The sequence below is a fragment of the Alnus glutinosa genome, chromosome 1 (assembly GCF_958979055.1).
Source record: "Alnus glutinosa chromosome 1, dhAlnGlut1.1, whole genome shotgun sequence".
Classification (NCBI taxonomy): Eukaryota; Viridiplantae; Streptophyta; class Magnoliopsida; order Fagales; family Betulaceae; genus Alnus; species Alnus glutinosa.
The window spans coordinates 48,868,024-48,888,851 of record NC_084886.1 but is presented as its reverse complement, the minus strand read 5'-3'; the positions used below and the strand labels follow the sequence as shown (position 1 = coordinate 48,888,851).

Below are 20,828 nucleotides of genomic sequence, written 5' to 3'. Positions count from 1 at the left end.
TATAAATATAAATATAGGCCACCCCCATTTTGTCCGAGGAGATGGCTCAAGGCCGATTTGGAGGTGGCCGAACTACCCCCAAAGGCCAAACTCTAACTTCATTTTTTTTTTTTAACCCTTGGGGGTGGGTTTGGCCAGCCGGTATGGGGACCCCACATGGCCCTTGGGGGTGGTTCGGGCATCCCAAGGGAAAAAAAGAAAAAAAGTTAAGGTTTGGTCATTGAGGGTGGCCGAACCACCCCCAAGGGCCATGACAGTCTCCAGACCAGTCGGCCGAACCAACCCCCATGGACCCAAAAAAAGAAAAAAGAAAAAAAAGAGCTTAGGGTTTGGCCCTTGGGCCACCCTCTTAGCCAAAATGAAGGAGGCTAGCTACCCCCATTGGCCAAAATGCCATTTATTTATTTATTTATTTTATTATCTTTGATTTTTAAATTGTTTTAATTTTTATTATTTTTTAATTGAAAAAATGAAACGTTGTAATGATATTATGGTAATATTTCGACAAATTGGGTCTTTTTGGTAGTTTGGGGGCCACAATCCAAGAGTTAGTAATTTGAGGGGTTACTTCCAAAACGACTGATAGTTTAGGGGGCTTAAATGCAATTTTACCAAAGAAAAAACTATAAGATATGTGCTGTAGTTTTTTCAGCAGTTCAAATTTAATTCAAAATTTTGGGTTAATTATAACCCCCCCCCAAATTGCCAGCCCTTTTTAAAGTAGCCCCATGAACTGTCAAGTGCATTACTCGGGCCCCACAAACTACCAAAGAAAACCAAAAATACCAATTTTGTCAAAATATTCATATAATACATTTGCCACGTGTCATATTTTCAATTAAAAATTAATAAAATTTAAAAATCAAAGAAAAATTGAAAAAATTGGTTAAAAAATGAAGGGGTTGCTCAACCACATCTATGGCCCTTGGGGGTGGTTCGGCCACCCCCAAAGAGCAAAATAGGGGGCCAAATCCTCGACCTTTTTTTTTTTTTTTTTTTCCTTTGGCCTTGTGGGGTGGCTGAACCACCCTCAATGGCCCATGGGGGTGGTTCGGCCAGCCCCAATGGTCAAACCCTTATCCCTCTCTCTCTCTCTGGCCTTGTGGGGTAGCCGAACCACTCTCATGGGCCACAGGGGTGGTTCGGCTACCCCTAAGGGCCAAACCCTCATCTTCTTTCTTCTTGGCTGAGTCACCCCTTAATTTTTTTTTTTTCCAATTTTTTTGACCCTTTTTTTTTTTTTTGAATATTTTTAATTTTTCTTTGATTTTAAAATTTGATTTTTAATTTTTATTATTTTTTAATATAAAACATGACACGTGGCAATGGTATTATATGAATATTTTGACAAAATTAGTCTCTTTGGTAGTTTGTGAGGCCCGAGTGATGCACTTGGCAGTTCAATGGACTACTTTAAAAACATGTGGTAATTTGGGGGGATTTTTATTTTTATTTTTATAATTAACCCCAAAATTTTTATAATAAAGAGAAAGTAAAGTTAAATCTAAACCATTGAAAACAATTAGGGCTGGCAATTCGGACTGTGGATCTGGTTCAGGTCAAACCACTTGACCTGCAAACTTGTTAATGGCCAACTCGAACCTAAATTGTTTAGTTAAATGGATCAAACCATTCAACTTAGGCATAACCCGCGAGTGACGCGACATGACCTTAAACGGGTCAACCCGTTTGACTACATGTTTGACCTAATGCAACATGACCTGTTTCTTTCAACCCATTTGACAATTTTCAACATGTATGTATATATATATATATAGTGTTATGAACGGGTCAAGAGGGTCTGCCAATTTATGATCCGAATTTGTTTATGTCAAACCTTAATACTCTAATGTCGTGTAAAAAAATACCAGCTATAGAAAAACTGTAGCATATATAATATAATTTTTTTACGCACCTAAGCCAAATCCTTATAAGAACGTTTGAAAAAAGAAAAAAGAAAAAAGAAAAACATTGCATCAATTAGTGTCATGTTGGTATCATTATCACTGTGATTACATCAATGTTATGCTAAAATATCTATCATAGTCATTATTGTACTTTTAAAGAAAATTTGAAATTTAATCTTTAGCAAGAGTGTAACCTCAAGTAATTTGTTATGGACTGTGTTTTATTCTAAAATATATTCGAGAAAGTTTATTCAATTCTAAGGTCTCGTTTGGTTCGCGATATAGACTATTGAAATGTAATGATTACGGAATTAAGGTGCGTTTGAGATTGCGATTTCGTAGACAATAAGTGCGGTTTTAAACCAAATCGCATAATATAAATTGTTTGGGAACTACGTTTTTAAAAATTACGATTTGAAAACGCATAAAATTTGCCTTTTCAAATCCCAAGTAAGATGATTTTTTTTGAAAACGCATAATTTTAAAGGCTAATTTGCGATTTTAAAGGTTAAACTGCAATTTTGCCAAACGCTTAACTGCGTTTTCAAAAATCACTTTTTTCAAATCGCACATTTTAAAATCGTTATTTTAAATCGCACTTTTTGACCCAAACGGACCCTTACTTTGTTTGGTTACTTTGATAGGGGTTTATTTATTGAAATAGTTATTTCTATTGGAATAACTATTTCATTACCAAGAGGAATAGATATTCCTAAAGGATTATACTACATTTTCCAGAAAAAATCACTAATTATTTTATATTTTTTCTCAATTTTTTTTTATTTAAAAAAAAAATGAACAAAATAAAAACCTACGTTATAGTATGGTTGACCGACCAACCAAATGGGGGTGGTCAATCAGCCACAGATGAAGCCGAGAGTGGTCACACTACCCTCGAAACTGCTCGTGGTGGACCCTTGAGGCGTTTCGGGGGTGGTCGCAAAGTCTCTTGGGGGTGGCCAACCACCATTTTTTTTTAAAAAAAAATAATAATAATAATAATATAGGGATTTTTTTTAATAATTTTGATTCAATTCCAATTAAAATATATGTATTGTCACCAAACTATTTCATTCCACTTTTTTTTATTCGTAGTAATAACTATTCAATTTTCCAGTGGAATATTCATTCTGCAAATCAAACGAAGCCTGCCTTTTAGTAAATGTGTTTATAAAAATGCTATGTGTTATTTTGCATGTGAAAATTACATGTTTTTTATAACTACAAAGGTAAAGTTGGAAGAGATTCTTTTTTTTAATAAAATTTATTCCAAATTTATCATTGCAATTAAAAAAGCACGTGTTTCTCATATGTAAAGGAACACGTGATTATTTTTATAAATGGGTTCGAAGAACTTCCTCAAATCTAATTTAGAGAAAATCTTGATCCAATTTTTATTAGCTAAGTTAGGTAACATCGTCAGTCATGTTCCAATTTATAAGGGACAAAAATTAGCTACAAACCGGTTTAGGGTCCGTTTGGATTTGCGATTTCAAAAAGTACGATTTAAAATAATGATTTTAAAATGTGCGATTTAAAAAAGTTATTTTTAAAAATACAGTTAAGCGTTTGGCAAAATCGCAGTTTAGTATTTAAAATCGCAAATTAGCCTTTAAAATTATGCGTTTTAAAAAAAAACACCACATTATCTGTAATTTGAAAAAACAGTTTTTTTTTTTTTTTTTTTAAAAAATCGCAATTAAAACGCCGTTCGGCCCGTTCCCAAACAATTTATGTTTTGCAATTTGGTTTAAAATCGCACTTATTGTCTATGAAATCGCAATTCCAAACGCACCTTAATAAGTTGACAAGTGTCTTAAAACTAGGCTTAGCAAAACGGGTTGGCGGGTCAACTCGTCGGGTTTGCATGTTAACCTGTTTAGCTAATCTAGTAAAAAATGTGTCATTAACATATCATACGAGTCATAAAAGTGACATAAACATGTTGTCGGGTCATAAACGTGTCAAAAAGGGGATGACGGGTCATAAACGAGTTATAGCCTAAACCCAAACCCTATATATTCGTGTCGGATTCGCGGGTTGTGTCAAAATTGCCAATCCTATTCAAAACATGTGAGAGGCACATGTGACTTTTAATAGACTTTAAAGGTGTTAACTTCTCCGTTTTTATTTTTCTTTATTTATTTTTTTTAAACCTTTATTCTTCTAACCTAATATTTCTTAAATAAGCTTGACCTTTAATTCTTCTAGCCCCCTACTTCTTCGTATTTTTCCCCCTTTCTTCTAACCTTTTTTTTTTTTTTTCATATTATATTTCCAATTAATTGGCTTTCATGTGATGAACAAGAGTTTTATTGTGAGAGATTTTTTTTTTCCAAGTTTTTCTTCACAGCAGGTTCTGATGGTTCTTAACAACAAGTTTACTTGATTGTTCTTTTATGCTAATGAGTATTCCCTTTTTTTTAACTAATTTTTGTCATTTTTTTCCGAATTTTTTTTTTTTTTTTTTGGTTCCATGTATGCTGGCTTTCTCGTGATGAGTAGGTTTATTTGTGGGGGATTTTTTTTTTCCAAGTTTTTTTTTTTTTATTTTTAGTTAGGATAGTCTAGAAGGTTCTAATTTTTTTTTTTTTTTTTTTTTTTGGGTGCTAAACGGAGCAATTTTTTTTCTTCTAGTTTTTTGTCCTAATTTTTTTTTGTACTTGCTAATCACGTGAAAGCCAATTAATTGAAAAGAGAACATGTAAAAAAAAAAAAAAAAAAAAAGAGTTAGAAGAAAGGGGGAAAAAAAAACGAAGAAGAAGGGAGTTAGAAGAATTAAGGATCATGTTTATTTGACAGAGATAATAGGTTAGTAGAAGAAAGGTTTTTATTTTTATTTTTTTTTAAAAATACAAATGGAAAGTTAACACGGTTAAAGTTTATTAAAATTCACATATGCATCTCACATGTTTTAGGATACTTGTAGCTTATTAAACCCGGCTATAAATCGGTTTTTGTCCATTGAGGAATGCTAGACATCCAAATACCTTTTTTCAGAATTTAATTTCAATCTGATGTGTCACAATTTCATGAGATCTATCATTTTGAAAAAGTGTGCCACAATCTCATAAGATTATGACACATCAAGTTGGAACCAAATTCTAAAAAAAAAATGTTGAGATATCTAACGTTTCTCTTGTCCATTTATAAGCATGTAATAAGCTCTTGGCAATTTGATTCCATTTTTAAAAAGTAAAAATAAAAATACATTATCTTTATTTTATTTTTCATTTTAATTTTTTGATGGCCTGCCTTGTAGAGTTGTACTTGTAGAACAAGCTCTGACATTTTATTTATTTATTTTAAAAGAAAAGAAGGCCATGCCCAAGTCATGTGCGGGGTTTAGCCCAATCCCATAGCAGAGCAAGCCTCTAGGGTTTATACTTTCACACCTGCCCATCGCCTGCCTGAAACTCTCGGTCTCTCAGGTTCGTTGCTCTTCTTCCTCAGACTATTTTTCATTTTCATCAATATTTTGCCTTATTTTCTGGGTTACTTTATATTCTTCACCAAAAACATTAAAACCTCGGGGCCATAAAAATCATTCAAGTTCCTTGTTCGTATTTTTATGTTTCAAAAGAGATTGAGAAATGATTGTTAGTGAATGACATTTTGGTTGTGTGTTATGCTATGGCTTTCTGTTAAAGATATAACCCAGAAGAAAACTCGGACAAAGAATTGCTCAGAGTTGGGTATTTGTGAGATTTTCTGTTGTATTCAGTGCCTTCAAATCTTGAAATGCTATTACTGTTATGGGTTTATTACTATTATTTTTTTTCAATTTTTCTTGAGTTTGAATTTTTAAGGTGAAGATGAATAGATGCAAAGGTATTGGTTACTTGATCAAGAGCTCCTCATAATCCGCCAACCAAATAGTGGAAAAAGAAAAAAATAAAGTTGGATTTTGCACTATTTTCTTTTAGCAGGTGGTGATAGAAGAATAGTGACCTTAGTGTAAATTCAATTCCTGTTATCACATAGACTACTAGTATAGTTTTTATTTTTGGTTATTTTTGTTTCTTCAATGGGCATGAATAAGAGCTAGGAACTAGCAGGAAATGACAGGAAGGACTTGTTTATGTTCTGTACGAGGGTTAGTTGGTTCACAAATATGGGTTAGGTACCTATTTTATCTCAAAAGTTGCGTATAGAATTTGCCTTGCTTTTGCTGTCTGTTTTTTTTTTTTTGATAAGTAAACAACAATTTTATATAGAAAGCGTAAGGCGCCCCAGTACACAAGCAGTATACGACGGGCACTTACAAACCCAAAACCCAATAACACGCCCAAAAACAGCAGAAAGCTCCAACAACACCCACAAAACCCGAAACGCCAAAAAAGCACCCACTTCAATCAAAATCCAGAGGCACCCAAAGACCAAGCCTACTGAAGCCGACTGAAACCACAAGAGACCCAAAATACAAGCCGACCGAGGCTGGACTACAAAGCAAACCCAAAAAACAACGGAAAAACAACCCACAACCCGCCAAGACCTACTTTACGTGAGCCTTGCCTTTCCTACGCCTAAAAGGAACCAAATCGTCGCCATAATTGATGGAGCTATGCAGATTCAGGAGCTCTCTCTTTCCTTTGGACTTCTGCGCGCAATCATCTTATTCCGCATAAATTCTTCTTCCATGGCATCTCGAATTGCCATAGCCTCCTCCCCAAAGTCCCTATCCAACGCAAAATCCCCATCCAACGCCCAATCCAAGGGCAAACCATCCCAAAAATCATCTTCCTCCTCCAAAACCACAATCTCCCCGTTATGATCAAAACTGACAGGCCAAATCTTGGATTGGGAGAATCCATTTCCCTCCACAGAGAAAGGAATGATGCAACCACTCGGAGGGGAGGAAAGTCCTACCACCCCGACATCGATGACTTTCGGAGGCGAAGCAGAAGGGGCTAAAACAATCGGGCGAGGGTTGAGAAACCCCTTCTTAAGAATACCCTGCTTCGCTGGAGGCTTTACAACCTTAACCGCAGGAGGCTCTGGCATCAACACCTTTTGCTGTCTGTTGTAATTTTCATTTGTTATTTCATGTTTGGTTGCAAAGGAAACTCAGGAAGAATCAAAAGTTTGGGTCTTACATATGAATACAGTATGGTTTACTTGTATTGGCTTTTCCATTTTTCGAAAATCAGAACAACAGTTGATTTCATGGGATTTTCCAGTTTTTCATGGATCAAAACACCACTTTTCAGTTTTCATGATATCTCGACTAATTATTAAAGAAAAACACCAATTTTGTTCACTTATTTTCTCTAATTATGATGACACCATTTGCATCTTGCTTTCATAGGTACAGTGGTTGCTTATGAGTTTTCTCTGATCTTACCTTCACCTCATTATTCCCATCCTTTTATATAGAATAAGAGAATTATTGACTTCCTTAGGTTAGAGGGTTTTTACTTTTTGCTCTCTCTCCGTTGTTTATTGTCGTTTGAGATGTCTGGTAATGGGTAGAGGAAACATATTGTGTTTCTATATGTTCAAGCAGTGTTCCCTTCCCAGCAGTTCATGTTGCATACCGGGCATTTGCCCGCACTACCATTTCTGTATATTTTGCAGCTGCAAATTCTGCTTCATATATACATGGCTGGCTGGCGTGATTAGATACTTTTTGTTTAATTTCCTAAATTGTTATACAAATAACCATGTTGACATTCAATTCTACATTCTCTACATTTAGGAACCATATTGACATATAGTCTGTACATTCTCAGCATTTAAAAACATGAATTTGAACAACGTTAAAGTCCCCAAGATGCCTGGCGGTGGTGCAGCTTCTGCTTTACTTAAGGTGGGAGTTATTGGTGCGCTTGGTTTGTATGGCGCTGCCAACAGTCTCTACAATGTCGAGGGAGGGCATCGAGCCATCGTGTTCAACCGTATAGTTGGTGTCAAAGACCAGGTTATTATTTTGCTATAGATTCTTTTAGAATTTGTAAAAGATTATTAGTTGATTTCTTCTTATCGTTCTTACTTTCTTCTTATTTATTACTTATAATTTATCCGTAATAAAATCTGCAACATAGTGGTATCATTAATATTTGGCTGTTGAAGATATCTACAGTTGTATTCATTTCATCATAGTACTCGCAACACACTTTTTCCTTTGTTCTAATTTCCTCATTTTGATATATCAGTACATTAACATGTTGAATGTGCAGGTTTATGCTGAAGGAACCCACCTTATAATTCCGTGGTTTGAGAGACCTGTGATCTATGATGTCCGTGCAAAGCCCCATCTTGTGGAGAGTACTTCAGGGAGCCGTGACCTCCAGATGGTAAATTTGTATCTTGTTTCTGTGCCAGAAAGTTGTTAGGATTATGTTTTTAAAAGCTGTGGTTGCATTCGAACTCCTTTCTAAACTCTTTTCATAATTATATTTTTTTCAATCTTCAAAATAATAACTCAGGAATATGTCGTATATTTTGACTTACATTTGGAATTGCTTTATCCTTTTGTATTGTGTAAGCTTGCTCTTTAGCTGTTTTTCCACATATGGTATCTGTCAATCTCTTCTGTTTTTATCAGAGTTATTTTGTTTTTAGTAATTTAATTATTAACTGTTCTTTATGTGCAAGTATTGGAAATTGTTCCAAAAATACTTAATATTTTTGGATTGACAAAATAACTGAAATTTCAAAGCAGAAATAATATGGGGTCCCTTGTATTGAGAATTATATCTGAGCAAATTCAGCAGATTTTTGTATTTTGTTGCTCCTAGTTGTAAATTATTCAGACTGTTACTTTTGGACGTGGACTTACCTAGTGGAATGTAGAAGGCATGGCCTAAAATCTAAAACCCTTTCATTACTTCTAGAACCTTTAGGGCACTACTTAGTCTCTATAATATGTGATTGCAATAACATTTTGTGATTGTTCTGATCTTAGTTTTATTAGGATTTTGATCTTACTTTTCACGAAATTCCTCTAGTCTGGATGATATTAGATAATAGTGGCAGTTTCAAATCCCTCTGGTGATGCTTAAACTATGCATCCCATGGGTTCAAAAAAGGCTGCCTTTGTGCTTGACTTGTAAAGTTGAAATGGTTCTTTGCCCATGCGTAGGTGGTGAAGTGTTTATTGTAGCTTACTGAGAGCCACATAGAGGTAGTTAGTGTTTGGGAAGCTGTTATAATTTCGTTTTAGAGTTTGGTTTCATGCTTCTAGAGGTAGATTTATGGTTTTAATTATTTTATTACTTAGCATAATCTTCCTCCTGAATAGGATTTGTTTAAATATTGATTTTGATGCACAGGTGAAAATTGGGCTTCGAGTTCTTACCCGTCCTGTGCCAGACCAGTTACCAACAATTTATCGAACCCTTGGCGAGAATTATAATGAAAGGGTCCTGCCTTCAATTATTCATGAAACTTTGAAAGCTGTTGTTGCTCAGTATAACGCCAGCCAGCTTATCACTCAGAGAGAGGTAAACAACAAGGCTTATTCTTCTTGACAGTTATAATCACAAACTGATCTAATGATTTGGGTTAGGGTGCACAATTAAGCTTTTGGTTTCACATCCTTCTTTTACAGTTAAGCTCATTGGGTTATGAGAACTGTTTGTCGGGATTTTCTGCTGTGCAGATTTTCATAATCTCCCATTTGACTAAAACAATGATTTCCACCATCCAGTTACATACAACAATATATGTTTCTAGTCCCTTGCAAATTTTTGTACTTCGAAGTTCTACTGTATTAACTCAAGGATGGTTCTAATGATAGAGGTAAACTTTCAGTTACTGAGTGTTGATTGATTTTATTCTTTGTAGGCTGTAAGTAGGAATATTCGGGAGATCTTGACCGCAAGGGCAGCCAATTTCAATATGGCATTGGATGATGTGTCTATCACAAGCTTAACTTTTGGAAAGGAGTTTACAGCTGCAATTGAAGCCAAACAGGTGGCTGCTCAAGAAGCCGAGAGGGCTAAATTTATTGTGGAAAAAGCTGAGCAAGACAAGAAAAGTGCTATTATCAGAGCACAGGTGAGGTGGAAGAGATTTTCAATCCTCAGGTTTATAACTCTTAATCATCTGTTATAGGGAGAATTTCAGTTGGTGATCTACTAGATTGATCTCTTGCCTCCTTATGTCATGCTAGTGAGAACTGATTTAGAAATTCAGCTGCATTAAATTTTGGAGAAAAATGGATTCTTGATCAAATGCTAGTCCCACTTAATGTTTATTGGCTCCTGTGGATTTAGTGGTTAGATATTGGTGATATCCTGAGTCATTTTGCTCAAGAACATCTGGAAAGTTTTGTTCTTTTTATTTGCAGTGAGATTCAATCGTTATTCTAATAGGTGCTTGGTAGCCAGAAGTTGATAGGAAGTTCTTAAAACCCCCCATGGAGAATCCTCTGCTAAAATAACCTTAATTTTGTTTAAACTTAAGTGGTAATTGCATATATGGATCTGGGTTTTCTCTGTTCCTTGTCATTTTTTAAACTTAAGCAGATTTTGATCCCATTTGAAGGTCTATCTTATTTAATTTTGTTTCCCACCGATTACAGGGTGAGGCCAAGAGTGCACAGCTGATTGGTCAAGCTATTGCCAACAATCCGGCATTTATCACTCTCAGGAAAATTGAAGCTTCCAGAGAAATTGCGCATACCCTCTCGAATGCATCCAACAAAGTTTTCCTGAATTCAGGTGATTTGTTGCTGAACCTTCAGGAGATGAATTTGGATCCTGCTGGGAAGAAATAGGCATAACAGGTTGAAATTACCATCCCCTCTTTAATTTTGTTTATCAACTCTTCAATTTTCATGATATCCTGGAAACTGAGCAGCGGAAAAATTAAATTGGATATTTTGTCTTTTAATGGACTTTGTGAAACAAGGAAATTAAGGTGGGTTATCAAATTATTGTCAGTCGAAAAGCCGACGTCTCCAACTTGAAACTGTTTCAATCAGTTTTGTTTTTTAACTGTTTAATTATGATGATATTGTGTTACTGTATTAGTGGACAAATCACTTCATTTTTAACACTCACTATTTTCTGTTCTTATTTTTTATTGTTTTGAATTTGTTTGTGAATCATTAACTAGTTTGGATTAACTTTCTGGTTTGTTTCCTTCTTCTGATATAGTATATAAATCAGTGGATGGATTTGCAAAATAATCTGATGATTGAGTTGTTGCTCAAGGCATGCTCTGGCTAAAATGGTGACCCACATATTGCTAAATATGCTTAAAAGGTAAAACAGAACAAACTAGAACATTGAGCATAGCATAGCAATGCATTTCTTACATAATTGTTGTTAAATAAATGTTTCTGAAAAGTTTCACCTATTCTCAAACAATCAAAAGAAGAGAATAACAAAAACAATTTCTTATGCTTGTGGTTTATTATTTTTTTCTTTTAAATTTTGTGTTTGGAAGTGTGAGTGGGAGTTGGGGTGTCAAAAAAAAATTATGCAAATGAAAGTCACTCCAGCAGAATGTTGCCACTTGCCAGAAAAACAATTAAGTTAGAATTTTTGGTGGGATTAATTTATAATTTCATATTTACTTAAAAAAATTCGTTTGTTTATTGTTGGTCTTTCTTGTCTGCGTTAGGTATGAATCTGTCATCTTTTGAAACAACCAAGACAATCAACTGAAAAGAAAGAAAAACAAGGTCTTTGCGGAGGATTTCATGTGTGGTTCTCATTGATTGTGACCCCATTCATGAACACTTTTCCTTCAATATAAAATGGATGATGAACGAGGGTGGGCATGGGAATGGCCATTTTTATAAATAAAAGATGAAAATTCATTGTTTGTCATTTATATGGATTATCAGACCCTTGAAAATCCTCTTTGATTTTTTTTTTTCAAGGAAAAATACTGATTTTCTGGTGTTTGGTTGTCGCCGTGAAAATGTTTTCTGCTGTTTGGTTTGCACTGAAATTATTTTCAGGAAAACATTTTTCTCTAGCGGCGGTGGCTCTGACAAGGGTTGGGCTAACATGAGAGGGGGTGGTGTACGTTTGTCAAGAGGGGGAAGTTCACAATTTTACAATTGGGAATAAAAAAAAGAAATATAATATTGACATGTTGATTTTACGTCGAAAACGACACCTTAAAATAATTTAAGAAACTTACAAAAAATAAAAATAAATTTAAGACGAGTATCTATTGAGGGTGACTTTTGACGAGTGTGAACTGAGAAATTAAAATAAATAATATGGGCCCCGCCGAAAGCCTTTGGAAATCTGAATCGACACTTTTGCCCCATTAAATTTTTAAATCCACCCATGAGGTCAAGATCCTTGTTGTTTAGTGCAAAGACTAAAGATATGCACCAAATTATGGTTCTTCATTGTTGATGTGAAATCCACCCATTAAATTTTTAAATCCACCCATGAGGTCAAGATCCATTTCTTAATGCTTTTTAGATTTTTATTTTTATTATTTGGTTTTTTTTTTTTTTTAAAAAAAAAAAATGTTCTGATAAGACGTAAATGTGAAAATATTTAAAAGTAGTTTTTGAGTATTTTGTATTTTGAGTTATTTGTTAATATTTTTATTTTGAAAAGAGAATTAAAAAGGAAAAATACCATCTTTCATATCCCAAAGTTTTGGTTCTTTCATTTTGTTAATGAAAGACGAATAAAGTGGAAAGGGAAAATGTGTTTTTTTTTTTTTTGGACAGTTTTCTTACAAATTGGGTTGGATTAATTTTTTTCTTCTCAATCCAGTCTATTAAACTGGCATGCGTTTAAAATGAATGAGAGAATTATATATTTTATTAAAAATGCACGTAAAATTTGCATATATTTTAAACACACATTAGTGTGTGTTCATATTTCTTTTCCTCTATAAAATGCGTTGCTCAACATTGCCCACTAGAGGGCAATCTTGTTTTCGTGAAATCTTGTTTTAATGATATTTATTGCTGAAAATGCTCGCTCGATAGTAATTGTTGAAACCGAAAGAGTTACATGATAGTTTACATTGTGACACCAATTTGAAAATAATCCATTAAGTAGAAGAAGTTTCAAAGAAATTTGCCTTTTTTTTTTAAAAAAAAAAAACTTTCATCAGAAGCCAATTCTACTAAATATACAAAGGAAAAAAAAAAAAAAAGAAAAAAAAAAAAATCATTTGATATTGTTTCCTCTAGTTCTTTTGATATATATGCTAAATATCAAACATTGACAATCAAATCATACAAACTGAAAACAAAAACATTAGAAATATTGGGAAATTATTTATGAACTCAAGAAGCATTGCTTGGGGCTTATACCTCTTTAATAATTTTTATTTTTATCTCCAAAACTTTTTGGGCCCACCACCAGTGATGAGCATCTAATCAAAAGGGCCTTGAGTTCATTGGTGGGCTAATCAAGCCCTCACTAATAATTACCACCGCCATATTTGTCCCATCATTATCTTATCATATTAATGTGATAATGCCAATCAATCTTTAATTTTTCTTTTCTTTTTGACAATAGCTGATTAGTAAGAAGTGTGGTTTTTAGCATTACTCTTTTGTAAAAATGTTAGAAACCACACTTTGGCAATCTCAATTTGTTAATGATTTTTCTTTTTTTTATAATGATTAATTCAATAGCCGATTGACATTGTCATATCAGAATGGTAAAATAATAATAAAATATAAATGTACTTTCTAACATTATCTATCCTACAAGTTCTTTTTATAATAAGAAAGGGTTTCTTTCTCATCTTTCTTTTGGATTTTTTTCAAGGAAAATGCTCTTTTTCTTTCTCTCTCCTTTTTTTTTTCTTTTTATTTTTTTTATTTTTTATTTTTTTTAAAAAAATCCAAAGTGGTTAGTGTTATCATTGTATGAGATAATGACATATTTTCTAAAATAATAGATTTCATTCATGATTAACACATTATTTGAAAACAAACTTCTGATTTTTTTTTTTTATTTATAAGTGTAGAATTAGGCTTGGCAATTCGGGTTGGCGTATCAACCCATTTAGCTAATTTGATAAAAAAAAATGTAATTATCGCGTCATAAATATGTTATAAACGGGTTGATGGGTCATAAACAGGTCATAAATGTGTCATAAACAAGTTGGTGAGCTATAAATGTGTCATTAACGGGTTATAGCATAAATCTAAATCTTAAATATTCGTGTCGAATTCGTGAATCGTGTCAAAATTATTGCTTACGTAGAATGGTCATGGTATCTAAGAAGGGTACCCAACAAGGGGTACCCCCTTCTAAAACCCTCCAAACTCCAAATATGAATACATAAACAGGAATATGACCACCTTTATACATGAGTCTGTCTTGTTCCTTCCGTCTTGTCACTTACCGTCAGAAAATAGATGATTGTATTTTTCAACCTTGAGTTAATAACTTGCCCCTAAAATCGGGGTGGAAAAGAGAGGGACTGACAAGGACAGGTTCTCTTCGGAATTAAGTTAGGAATTTATAATTTTTTTTTTTTAAAGAAATTTGTCTATAAAACATTAATAAAATTGGATAAAATTTTATTAAAAAATAACATATTTCTTCCAAAACAGGTTGCATAGATATTCTCCAACTCAATCTATAAAAATAATACGTGTCATTTACCATATGAGATTGAAAAACATATTTGTTTTTCAATAGCACGTGAGATACACATATTTTTTTAATAAAATTTATTTCAACTTTGTCCCTACTATTAAAAAAGCACGTAATTTTCATATCTTCAAATGACACGTGTAAGTTTTATAGATTGGGTTGAAGGAAGTTCTTCGAATCCAATTTAGGGTGCGTTTGAGATTGCGATTTTACAGATAACAAGTGCGATTTTAAACCAATTCGCAGAACATAAATCGTTTGAGAACTGTGTTTTTAAAAATTGCGATTTAAAAACACATAAAATCTGCTTTTTCAAATTACAGGTAAGATGATGTTTTTTTGAAAACGAAGAATTTTAAATGTTAATTTGCGATTTTAAAGGCTAAACTGCGATTTTATCAAACGCTTGAATTGTGCTTTTAAAAATAACTTTTTCAAATCGCACATTTTAAAATCATTATTTTAAATCATTCTTTTTGAAGCCGCAAACCTAAACAGAATCTAAGAAAAAAAAAAAAAAAAAAAAAAACTTTGTCTATATATGCTTCTCATATCTATTAAAAGAGTATATGTGATTCTTACATATTAGAGAATATATAAAAAATTTATAGACTCGGTTGAAAAAAGTTCCTCCAATCCGATTCAAAAGAAATATGCGTCCAAAAAGAGAAAATTATGCCACAAAAGGACTGCTGATATTTGTTTTCTTCCCTTGAAAATTAGGGGTAGGGTTCTCCCCCTCAGATTTCTTGGTGGCTTTGGTTTGCTTTCGGGCCTACTTTGTCTACTTGATTGACCCCTTTTTCGGGCCTCCCCTTTTTATGTCCCCCATTGAGCTAAGGCCCAGTGAGTTGAGAATTTCATGAGTGCATTCTTCTCATATATTTGAAAATTACCCTACAATTTTTATTTTTTTTATTTTTTATTGTTCTCTCACAAAAACTTGGGACCCGGATTCCATACAATTTTTTTGTCCGAATTTAAAATTAATTCTGGCAGTTAAAAAGAGAGGAAGACTAACACACGTGCAGAAGGAAAACAACATAAAATAAAAATAATTATTACTATAATTCTGGGTTTTATCAAAATAATGATAAGAAGGGGTGCCTTGGTAGAGTCTCACTATCAAAAGAGAAGATAAATCAAATTTCAAACAAAAGATCTGTTTTTTTTTTTCATTCATCATAATATGAATCATTAGAGTACAAAAAAACACTTAAATAAAATCTAAGAAACCCGAACCCTAAATTGACCGACATTTGGGCTAAACTCATTGTTAAATTATAAAATAACTCTAACCTTATTTTGACTAACTTTGGGCCAAACATATTATTGAATTGCTAAATACATTAACTCTTAAAATATAAAAACTCAATAATAAATAAAACCTAAATAAATCTAAAAACCGAATATTCTCTTCTTATTCTACATCAAAGACTCTCTCATTTCAACAATCAGAATTTCTAATAATTTGTTGTCCGTAGCTAAGAACAGGCTTCTTGAAACAGTAAAATTACTGAAGATCTTTTTTTTTTTTTTTTTTTTTTTTTTTTTGGGAATTTCCTTAAATTTGGACAAGAAAATCCCAATCCCAAAAAAACTATCGGACTGTTTAACGAGGAATGCTACATATCATCCCCTTGTCCTTCTTTTGTCCTTCCAAAATTGATGTGGCTCTTAAAATTACCATTTGATCAAAATCCAACAATGATCTATCATAAATTTAATAGTAATTTTAAGAGTTACATCAATTTTAAGAGGACAAAACAAAAATAAAGGAATAATATGTAACATTCTTCCTATTTAATAGTCTTGATGTATATTTATTCCATTCTTTCAATGTTTAGCACTTGGAGGTGGAATACAAATGTTCCAATGGTCACACCAACTCATGATGAATGTTAAAATTTGTGCATTAATAGTCCAAAGGTACACGTGGTCCTTGTAAATTTCTTGGAAAAATGGCTGACTCATCGACTCTCCAACGTGTCAAGAAGGTTACCTCGCAAGTGTCAGCCCAAGAGGCAAGAAACAGAACATTTTCTTTTGCCAACCCAAGATAAATAATATTATAATCTATATAAAAAAAAAAAAAAGATAAATAATATTATAAAACCCAATATTCCAAACTATAAAAGTAAACACAAAACAAAACAAAATAAAAATCAACTATAGCTCAGTTCCTTGAAATAAACGCATTCCTGAGTCCTCAATCCTCAACCAGATAAAATAAAATAAATAGACCCCCCCAATTGGCTTTCGTTCGGTGGGAGGTTCGGTTGTGGACTTTTAAATGTGTAATTTTGTAAATTTGTAGGGGTATAAAAGGTATTTTTTCTTAATAACTAGTTGAGTTAACGGAAAATTCTAACGGAAGGAGAATTAAAAAGGGCTGAAACATGAAACACTTGCGTTGCAAACTTTTAATAATTTGAGAATGATATTGTAAAACCCACGACAATTCAAGGGGTAAGTAAAATTTTTTAAATAAATATATAAAAGTAATGTTAAAAATTATATTTTTATTATAAATATAATTTTCTTTGAAATTCCTCTGACTTATTCTATAAAAATGTCACGTGTTTATTTTACATGTGAGAAGACAAAATTTGAAGAGCAAATGCATTTTTAATAAAATTTATTTTAACTTTATCCTTGCAATTAAAAAAAAAAAGTTTCTTTAACCCAATTTAAAGGAAATTTGCCATAAAATTATACTACTACTTTATAATGCTAACATGACGATTCCGATTAGTACTTAATTTTTTGAAGATCAAATAATTTATTAGGATTACGTCAATATCATGAAATAAAAATATAATTTTTACAATTACTTTTAAATAAATAAAGGCATCCAATTGGCTTTGGTTCGGAGCGAGGTTCGTTTGTGGACTTTTAAGCCCAAGATAAGCACATCCCACACCTCCAGACCCCCCCAACCCCATCCCTCCCCCATCCACCACCCACCACTACAAAAGTACCCCACCCTTCTTTTCTCTTTCTCTCTCTTTCTCCAGAGAAAAGTATAGAAAAAAGGCTCTCTTTTCTGCCTCCAAAACTGGCTATAGATGATCAACAACCCACCATAAGAGATATCAAACCCAAAAGCAGAAGAATCATGGTTAGTGAACACAACTCTCTCACATTTATCCTTGATGAGTATTTTTCTTTTCTTTTTTTCTGTTTTCTTAAACTGGTTTTGAAAATTCTCTTTCTGATATAGGGAGGAGGAGGAGGTTTCGATGATAGTGATGATCATGGAGAAAACAAGTGGCCGCCATGGCTGCGTCCGCTTCTCCAAACAAGCTTCTTTGTTCACTGCAAGGTTCACGCGGATTCTCACAAGAGTGAATGCAATATGTACTGCTTGGACTGCATGAATGGAGCCCTTTGCTCTCTTTGCCTCGCTTCTCACAGAGACCACCGCGCTATTCAGGTTTGGTTTTCTGATAAAAATATAATTTTTAAAAGGTTTTGAGTTTTCATATGTGGGGGATTAAAAAAAAACTAGCTAAAGTAGGTAAGATTATAATCTAGCTAGCACACTACATTGTCAAAATCTACCTATTTATATGGATTATTTTTATTTTTATTTTTCTTTGGGTACTTTAATTTTCCTTTTTTTTTTTTTTACTTTTAAGATATTTGTTATTGCTAAATTTTGTGATGGGTTTTGCAGATAAGGAGGTCATCATATCATGATGTAATAAGGGTGTCGGAGATTCAGAAATATTTGGACATTGCAGGGGTCCAGACATACATAATAAACAGTGCCAAGATTGTGTTCTTGAACGAGAGGCCTCAGCCTAGGCCTGGAAAAGGTGTCACCAATACCTGCCAAGTCTGTGACCGAAGCCTCCTTGATTCCTTCAGTTTCTGCTCACTCGGTTGCAAGGCAAAACACACTAACTACTGCTCTTTTTATTCATTCATTTTACCTAATTTTTCACTTCTTTTGCTATTTAGTAGACTCGGATTATCAGCTTTTAATTTTTTCTTATTATAAGTTCTTACTGAGCCAAAAATTGATTTATTTCAGACAATCATTTACATAACAGTCATAATATTTCTCTTAATTTTATACCTACAATTTAATGCATTTATTTATTTTTTATTTTTCGAAAAAGTCAAAATGGGTGTTTTTTTTTTTTTTTTTTTTGAGAAATAAAATGGGTGTTCCTTCTATTTTATATTGGGTAATATTTAATTTAATTATTTACTATTTTTATATATAATTTCAGGTTGTTGGGACATCAAAGAATTCCCAGAAAAGGAAAATGTGCATGGAGACTGATCATGGCTCAGACACTGAAGAATCACTGAATGGCATTAGCAATGGATATGGTAAAAGCAAAGCTCAAAGCTTTACACCATCAACGCCGCCCCCGACGGCGGTGAACTACAGAACTGCCAAAAGAAGGAAGGGAGTTCCCCATAGATCTCCAATGGGAGGCCTCATTATAGAATACTAAGAAAAATAGTACCCATATTATTATACCCCAAAACACCACAATCTTAGCAGTGTCTTCTATGTCAGAAAGTTAATTATATAACATCTGAGCCTTTGTAGATGGAGGCCGGTGTTGCAGACCAATGCTCTATGTTGTATAGGGAAAATTACTGTTAAAAATAATGGGAAAAAATAAATAAATAAAAAAGGGAAAAATATTGAGGTTGAGATGGGGAAATATAGATACTAAGGAATAGTTTTATTTATATATAGGTGCATGCTTCGATATTAAATGTACATATATACAAGTTTGTAGAGAGAGTTTGTACTGTGAAAATCAATGAATAAAATGCTATAGGTGTTTTGTTATATAGTATTATTAACATTCTTTCATCGGAAGGAGTGTTTTTTTTTTTTTTTTTTGTTGTTGTTGTTGTTGTCATGATCAGTATATTGCTGTGTTGTCCCAAAAGGCACGTTTCTGGTGGTTGAACTTTTCTACAATCCGACAGAAGATTGCGGAAAACATTGTCTGGGGTGAATTATGGGGATTTGGATGTTGGTTTGATGGTAAAACTTCAGTGAATGTGATAGGAGTACATAGTTTTGTTTCCTAGTTTCTAACATGCATGTTCACCTTTTAACCCTTTACCCTAATAATTTCTAACTATACACAGAATTCTTTTGGGGAAAAAAATATACATATGCTCAATCAAACCGATATATATTGATCAAATTAACTACAATATGCGATATTCGATCCCTTCAAACTATCGTTTTATTTAGGGGTGAAAATAACCGTCCACAATAACCACCCGCTAACCGCTAACTGTCCATAACCGCTAACCGTATAACCGCAAAACCGTTAAAACCGCCTAAAAACCGGTAACCGCCCTAGAAAGGCGGTTAGCGAAGGTTGTTAGCGGTTATAACCTATTTATTATTATTTTTTAGATATAAAAACACCAAAACCGAAAACACGTCGTTTTGGAAATTTAACCTAGACATTAAAAACCAAAATAAACCCTAGACTCATTTACATTCTGTCTCGTCTCCCTCTCCACTCCGACAGCCCCTCAGTGCCCTCACCTCTCAACTCTCTCATGATACTCATCGCCATTCTCTCAACTCTCTCATGATTCTCATCTCTATTCTCTCTCGTCTCCCTCTCTAGTCGTTTAACGCAGTCTTCGAAGAGAAGCTCCAAGGTGATGGGGAGGAGATTGAGGGAGGTGGAAGCTCTATTGATGGAACTGGAGAGATCGGAACAATAGAGGAGTTGGAGGACGGTTAGGTGGCATTGGAGGGACGATTAGCGGTGGAGCACGTGGGAGTGAAGGTAGATCTGGAGTGGTGGTCATAGTTGGGTAGATCTGGAGCGGTCGGAGTCTGAAGTGGTGGTGGTGGCTGGGTCCATGAAGAGGCAGAGGATGACGTCGGCGGGGGACGGGTCGATTTCCGCACGGCCAAATGTAAAAAAAAATAAACGGTTGCCGATTGCTAGGCGGTTTGTGATTTTTGGTAACCGCTAGGCGGTTACGGTTAGCGGTTTTGGCCAATAACCGCTAACCGCCACCGCCTTTTCACCCCTAGTTTTATTGCACAATAAGCTATTTGTCACCTTTTATGTGACTTATACATTATACTTTTGGGTTCAAATTATGCCTAAATCGCCCTAAACTACCATTTGCAAAGACACTCGGCCCTCAAATTACAATTTTGTGAGACTTGACCTAATTCTGGAGCTATTGTTTCATTGAGGAGTGACTCATCCATTAGATGCTAGCACTAAAATAAGCAAAAAATGGTGTACATGACTTACATGTGCGTATATTAAGTTTGTAATATATATCCAAATTGTTTGGATTTTGGGAAAAAAAAAGTACAACAAAAAAAGGAAAGAAAAGGAATTGATGGATGGTCGAT

General features: G+C 33.8%; 2 protein-coding genes across 3 annotated transcripts; both read left to right on the top strand.

The window, feature by feature from the left end:
- The first annotated feature begins 5,212 nt into the window (after nt 1–5,212).
- LOC133855360 (prohibitin-1, mitochondrial) lies at nt 5,213–10,930 on the top strand. Of its 2 annotated transcripts, XM_062291417.1 has the most exons (6): nt 5,213–5,338; nt 7,640–7,827; nt 8,087–8,203; nt 9,182–9,352; nt 9,696–9,908; nt 10,435–10,930. In XM_062291417.1, the coding sequence occupies exons 2-6, from the start codon at nt 7,651–7,653 to the stop codon at nt 10,627–10,629; spliced, it is 873 nt and encodes a 290-aa protein (XP_062147401.1). In that variant the 5' UTR covers nt 5,213–5,338; nt 7,640–7,650; the 3' UTR covers nt 10,630–10,930. The 2 variants fall into 2 exon arrangements, with proteins under 2 accessions (XP_062147401.1, XP_062147400.1); XM_062291416.1 differs by lacking the exon at nt 5,213–5,338 and having other exon boundaries at nt 7,615–7,827.
- Nucleotides 10,931–16,413: 5,483 nt separating this feature from the next.
- LOC133861125 (uncharacterized) lies at nt 16,414–19,271 on the top strand. The gene is made up of 5 exons (XM_062296843.1): nt 16,414–16,476; nt 17,382–17,573; nt 17,676–17,888; nt 18,132–18,347; nt 18,694–19,271. Exons 1-5 carry the CDS (start codon nt 16,414–16,416, stop codon nt 18,922–18,924), a joined length of 915 nt encoding a protein of 304 aa, XP_062152827.1. The 3' UTR covers nt 18,925–19,271.
- Nucleotides 19,272–20,828: the final 1,557 nt, after the last annotated feature.

Coding starts and splice junctions, on each gene's coding strand:
- LOC133855360 (XM_062291417.1), top strand. CDS start 7,651: ATGAATTTGAACAACGTTAAAGTCCCCAAGATGCCTGGCGGTGGTGCA. Junction 7,828..8,086: donor TAGTTGGTGTCAAAGACCAG/GTTATTATTTTG, acceptor TTGAATGTGCAG/GTTTATGCTGAAGGAACCCA. Junction 9,909..10,434: donor GTGCTATTATCAGAGCACAG/GTGAGGTGGAAG, acceptor CACCGATTACAG/GGTGAGGCCAAGAGTGCACA.
- LOC133861125 (XM_062296843.1), top strand. CDS start 16,414: ATGGCTGACTCATCGACTCTCCAACGTGTCAAGAAGGTTACCTCGCAA. Junction 16,477..17,381: donor CGCAAGTGTCAGCCCAAGAG/GCAAGAAACAGA, acceptor CCACACCTCCAG/ACCCCCCCAACCCCATCCCT. Junction 17,889..18,131: donor GAGACCACCGCGCTATTCAG/GTTTGGTTTTCT, acceptor TGGGTTTTGCAG/ATAAGGAGGTCATCATATCA.